Raw genomic sequence first — 5,833 nt, 5'->3', positions numbered from 1 at the left:
TGTTTGTTTGTTTGCCCTCATCTCTCCCGACTCCGCGTCCAGGTTGGTTCCAAGACAGACTGTGTGATGTGCTTTGGTCCGATGGTGCCAGATGGCTACGGAGTGTGTTACAATCCCATGGATGAGCACATCAACATCGCAATCACGGCCTTCAACAGCTACGAGGAGACGAACGCTGCCAAGTTTGCCCAGGCTGTAAAGGATGCTCTGTTGGACATGAGAGCTCTCCTGGAAGACACAGCTACAGTCAAGCAGTGATCCCACACAGGAGCCTGGCATGGTGTTTGTGTCTCACCGGGATAGATGGGAGAGCTGGAACTGAACCGGTGCTGGCAGAATGCCACACTGACATAGACAAACAATGTACTGCGTGTGCTGGAGATCAGGGGAAACCTGTTATTGAAGGGTTGTGGGAAGAATGTGTGACACACTGCCTTTGTGATGAGAAAAAGTCATCCATGATGGAAATTCTATATTTTAATATATTGTGTTATATATATATATAAACTTTAAATTGACATAATTTGAATGAACACAATCCATTTATTTCTAATATTATACATATTTCTTTTCTTTATTTATACTTACATACTACAAGTTAGTCTTCAGAATGATACTGTCCTTGCTTGACTTCGATTGATTTTCAATGCTTTGGCTTGTTTATTATTTATTTCAGGTCAAAGTAATTAGCACATAGGCATGAAGACAAAAAGAAAGAATGTGGCTAAAGTCTGCTTTGGTCTTTCTACTCAACAGAGTAGAAGTTAATGACTGTTAGAAGCATCCATAAAAGTGGTTGCCGAACAGCTTCAGAGGAGGCTCAGTGAATAGAAGTAAAAACATGTTACAAAAAAGGAGATCACATAGAGTAGCCTAAATATGTACGATTTGGTTAAAGAGATAGTTCAGAGATAGTTTTCAGTAGAATCTTACTGATCTTCCGACTTTCTCTGATTCAGAAATGAATAAATGCCTTTGGACAGACTCTTTTTATGTGTTTGGTGTAATCTAAAGTTATGTCAAACAGCAATATAAGACTATCTTGGCTCAACTGTTGAGTGTCTATAGGATCACATAACATAAGCATGATCCCAAAGGCATCCAGGAATTGAGCAAAACTAAGCAAGTAAATAAAGAGGGTGAGGGGCGCCTGTTCCTAAACTTTGTCTAAGGCGAGGCCCACAGTCTCAGAGTTTGAAAACCCTTGCTGTAAACTGAAGAAATGTTAAAACATACATTTCAAACCTCCTCAATAATAGTTAATATCTAGTATCAAGGACGCAAAAAGGAATATTCAGCTCTGAAGCTCCCTTTGGAATGCAGGTAGTCTCCATGAAATTCAACCTCTGCCATATTTCCAGAGGAGTGCCACAGGAACAGCTGCTGGCCTTTAAACACGTTGGTCTTTAAGACGTCCATGTCCCGGATCTGAGCAAGAAACACAAAATACAGCAGCAGTTATTACACTTTTTTCCTAAGAAGCATGAAACATACTAAAACAACAGCATGTCCGCACCATAATGTATGTAGACTGGGAGTTGGTGGAGTTGAATACTAATCCTATGTGCAGGGCCTGGATTCTGATCTTCACAGAGGGAGGGGCATTGATGAGGACTCGACAGGTGTGGTTAGTGTTGGACGTTGTTGGATTCTCAAAGACACCGCTTGGGGAAAACAGCTGAATGTCACAATCTGTGAGGCAGAGACACGGTGCGTTTAATCTTTGGTAAATGCATGAGATAAAATATCATGAACACTGGTACAGCCAAATGCAATCTAGTGCAACAGCCAGGCAATGAGCATTACATTTGTGAAGCTCAAAATGGTTCATATTTATTGAGACTGTGTTAGGAGCTGATGCTAGTCATTGTTTAGCAGGTTAAAATGCTAAATTGCAACCTCCACACTCATTGGGGAAACAAAGGAGACTAAATAAAAGCACAGTATAACAATAGACATATACTAACAAGGAAATATCATATTAGGGTTCACAATATTTTCAGTTTCACTCTATATCACTCTTTTGTATTGGATTGCATTAGCCTGGGAGTGTTTAGAATATTGCGTGCATCTCTCCAGATTCAGCTTTCAACCTTTATGCTGCAATAGGCTCAAATCATTGGGCTCAAAAAGCAAGTGATGCCTTCCCTTTCACTAAACTTACCCTGACGGTGGCTCTTCTTCGTATTCTTCCGTGAACTGTAGGCGAACACAACCCCGTTCCCAGCAGTGAGCAGGTTTTGGCGCACAAGCAGGACGTTGGTTCTGGTGGTCAGTTCGCTTCCTGCTACCTGCTCGCACTTCCTCACAAAGGCCAGTCGGTCAAAAAATGCAACATACTCCTCTGTGGAGACACATGCAGAGAGTAGTAGACAGTTATTTAACTGCAACAGTTGTGACATAGTAAATATCATCCTTTATATCTGATAAAATATACTTTTTCTGCAGTTCAAGGAGCCAGATTCCACTTTAACATAAATGACCTCATCCAGGGGTCGACCTATGGATACTGTGCAGCGGCCGGTTACATTTTTCAGATCCACAATGCCTGATTCTTCTAGGAGTAGCCGTCCACATGCACCTGGCAAAGAGCAGACACTGTAATGCTAATTTTGTAACTGCCTTCTGAAAATAGGTAAGGATTTGGAGTGTATGTGTACTAACTGGGTTTAGGTGTCGGAATGATTGTCGTAGTGGTCTGTGGGATGGTGACTGCCTCTGTCGGACTCGGAGGAGGAAGGTGGCCCATGCGGAGCAGAGGTGTATCTCTGTAGCTCTGGGTGGCAGACAGGAGAGGTCCCTCCTCTTTGCAGCTGCCCATGTTGCAGCCCTGAATGGTGATTGGCTTGGGCATGTGCATACAGAGCAGAGGGCTGAGGGGCTCCGGCTTGGTGGGGCCCATGCAGGACACAGCTCTGGACTGGATCCCGTATCCACAGGGTACTGAGCACTGGAGAACAAGCCAACACAGCGGAGATATTCTGCGGTCATTACATTCATATTGTAAATGGAGGTTCTTTAGTTGCCTTGACTTTGTGGACATGCACATCTAGGGTTGGTGGAATTTGTGTCAGTGCAGCATGGTGCGCAGCACACAGTGTTTCATAAATATACATCAGAATAAGCAACCGCATAAACAGAAGATATGTTCTGTCACAATACATAATTATAGGGTTGTATGTCTGAGCATAAGGAGAGGAGTTGTTCTTAAAGGAGCATATATGTATATATATATATATATATATACAGTTTTTGTATATTATATTATTAGCTACAATGTGAAAATAATTTGGCAGGCTCTTGAAACTTGCTTGAGTTGTGTGATCCATTACAGTGAACATGAAGTCTGCATTACATTTTGTCGGTGTTCCATTATTGTTGGACATGGTAATGCAGTTTAAGTGCAGACTTGTTCACTGTGATGGATTACACACCTGGTGCAAGTTTCAAGACTCTGCTAATAAATGGAAACCACTTGACGCCTGGAATAGTGGAAAAAGTTAATTTCAAATTTCTATTTTTCTATTTCAAAAACACAGTAAAAACAAAAAGGTTTGCTAAATGACCTGTGATGCAAAGTACAGTAGTTGTAATTTAAAGAAAATGTTCAAAAACATGCAAAACCACTAGCATGGTTCTTTAAAGCCCCCTCTACTCAAACATCTCTTTTTCTTCTTGTTCCTACAGTGTGATGTTAGAACTGTGCAGAATGATGTCTGTGCAGAGTTTGACACTAGAAGGATGTTTTCACTGCTGAAAACTAGAGTTCTTCTGTGCTCATTGGAAAATTCAGATTTAAGGGGCGGGGCTATGAGCATGATGTGACATCACAACACCATTCATCTGCTGAAAACTAGAGTTCTTCTGTGCTCATTGGAAAATTCAGATTTAAGGGGCGGGGCTATGAGCATGATGTGACATCACAAATAGTTTGGAAAGTTCATCCCTGTCCAATGGCAATATAACAAGTGAAGATGGATCTTTTCCTGGCCACATGAGAAATGGACTGGAAGTAGGTGGTTCATCTTGCCGGCATGGGAAAATTAGAAATGAACTAAATTGCTTTGCTTATGAGGGTAGAAGAGTACAGAGGGCTTTTAAAGGAAATTAATGTTGGTTTATCTGAGGCTGCAAACTCAGTGTTTTGTTCATTGTGGATTAATCTGATGGATAATTTTTCTTATGGAATCGGCTTATTAATGCTAATATAAGTGAACGCTGTATCCACAAATAATCCCCAGATTAAGGTGAAACAATCTTCCAACATCTTGTTTCGCCCCCCCCCCCCCCGCCAACAGTTCAAAATACAAAGATTTTTTAAGTTATAAGCATAAATCTTTTACATTTTTAGAAGGCTGGGAAAGCAGATAAGTAAATTTCTGCTTTTTCAAAAAATGATTACTGCTCCGGGTGTTTTCTCTGCTCCTGGTCGGGCTGGCGATCGCGTTTCACTTGGTGCTTGGATTCTGTGTTTTCCCTTTCTTCGGCCTTTCTCGTGAATGTTACCCCTGCTCCATGGTTCTACCCTCCCATCTCAATGTGCAGATCTGCACCAGCGCAGGGCACTTTGGTGGCTTGTTCTGACAAGCTCACGGCAGTTTTCCTCCAGCACCACACTCCTTGCCGGTGGACGAAGACTGGGAACAGCAAAGACACAGTCCCTTGAAGTACACCAAATCACAGGACACCGATTTTCAGGGCGATGTCCTGAATACCTTCCAACTGGACAAATGACAAGTGGTTTTTAAAATCATTTTGCCTTTGTAGATATTGATTTATACTGTGTGTGTGTGGTGTGTGTGATTTACCTTTGCCGGGCAGCTGTGGGTGTTACATTGAAACCACTGCTGTGGGGTTTGGAAATCCGCTGCACTCTGAAGTCCTTCCACCACCTCCTCCTCCCCCTCTGTTTCTCTAGCACAGTACAGCACCCTGTTGGCCACCCTCCCTCCACACGTTTACACTGAGGACTCCTTGCTTGGAGTTGCCCACCTGGTTGGTTATAAAAAATATTGTTGCTGTTTGTCATTTCCAAACCCTTATTTTAACACACATCTCTCATGCTGTGTACACAGCAGACTCAAAGACAGATATGAGGTTTAGTGCATCATACTATACATAAATACTGTATGTTAAATGCATGTCAGGTATAGTGTCTCACATGGGAGTGCAGGGAGATGTGTTGCATGTCTCAGACTGCAGAGGAGGTTTAGTAGAAGCATCACAGTGAAAGTCAGGCACACCCAGTCTGGTCTGGTGGTCCACACAGGAAAACCACACCTGCAGGGTTCCTATATAAGCATCAGGCTTTGGTTGACGTTATCCGATGAGGACAAGCTGTTTCTGAATGAAAGAGGGGGCATTCTTTCACTTACCGTTGCCACAGGTCTTAGAGCACTGGCTGATAACAGGACTCCACACATACACAGGAACCTGTCTAGAGCGTGGTAACAAACCAGGCTTCGGCACCGTCTGTTCCTGCTCAAGAAGGGTGATGTTTAGACATGCTTTGCATTTTGAAATAAGAGTGGGATTTTTGTCATTTTCTGCTTTACCTCTCCCTTAGATTCCCACCCAATAGGACAAACATCTACCACACAGGGCACAGAATCAGGCGGTTTAATCTGCTTTGAGCAAACGCTTTGATCCACTTCAACATCCTGGCCATCCTGGGGCCGCACACATGACACGACGCGCTTGGCTTCTCCTGGCCCGCACACTGCTGAACATTCCCCTGGCTCTGACACACGCCACCTGAAAACACACAGAAAACTCTGAAATCCTCCATATTCTGTGGTAATTGGATGTTATTTGACTCATGCACTCTTGGCAC

The 5,833-nt window shown here is 42.9% G+C and overlaps 2 protein-coding genes across 2 annotated transcripts in view; one reads left to right on the top strand and one right to left on the bottom strand.

The window, feature by feature from the left end:
* zgc:154046 (uncharacterized protein LOC562075 homolog) overlaps positions 1–533 on the top strand; it is a 6,619-nt gene extending 6,086 nt beyond the window's left edge. Inside the window, exon 14 of the mRNA XM_035658471.1 lies at positions 43–533. Within this exon, the coding sequence (XP_035514364.1) occupies positions 43–258 (216 nt within the window). The 3' untranslated portion in view covers positions 259–533. The remainder of the gene's footprint in view (positions 1–42) is intronic.
* adamts13 (ADAM metallopeptidase with thrombospondin type 1 motif, 13) overlaps positions 468–5,833 on the bottom strand; it is a 15,761-nt gene continuing 10,395 nt past the window's right edge. Inside the window, 9 exon segments of the mRNA XM_035658139.1 lie at positions 468–1,428; positions 1,517–1,692; positions 2,165–2,344; positions 2,438–2,581; positions 2,665–2,950; positions 4,809–4,992; positions 5,162–5,291; positions 5,376–5,478; positions 5,556–5,754. Coding sequence (XP_035514032.1) covers positions 1,273–1,428; positions 1,517–1,692; positions 2,165–2,344; positions 2,438–2,581; positions 2,665–2,950; positions 4,809–4,992; positions 5,162–5,291; positions 5,376–5,478; positions 5,556–5,754 — 1,558 coding nt within the window. The 3' untranslated portion in view covers positions 468–1,272.

This window comes from Morone saxatilis, unplaced genomic scaffold, assembly GCF_004916995.1.
Source record: "Morone saxatilis isolate NCDOM2014 unplaced genomic scaffold, NCSU_SB_2.0 Contig16, whole genome shotgun sequence".
NCBI lineage: Eukaryota > Metazoa > Chordata > Actinopteri > Moronidae > Morone > Morone saxatilis.
Note: the sequence above shows the minus strand (reverse complement) of the source record. Positions and strands in the feature narration are given on the sequence as shown.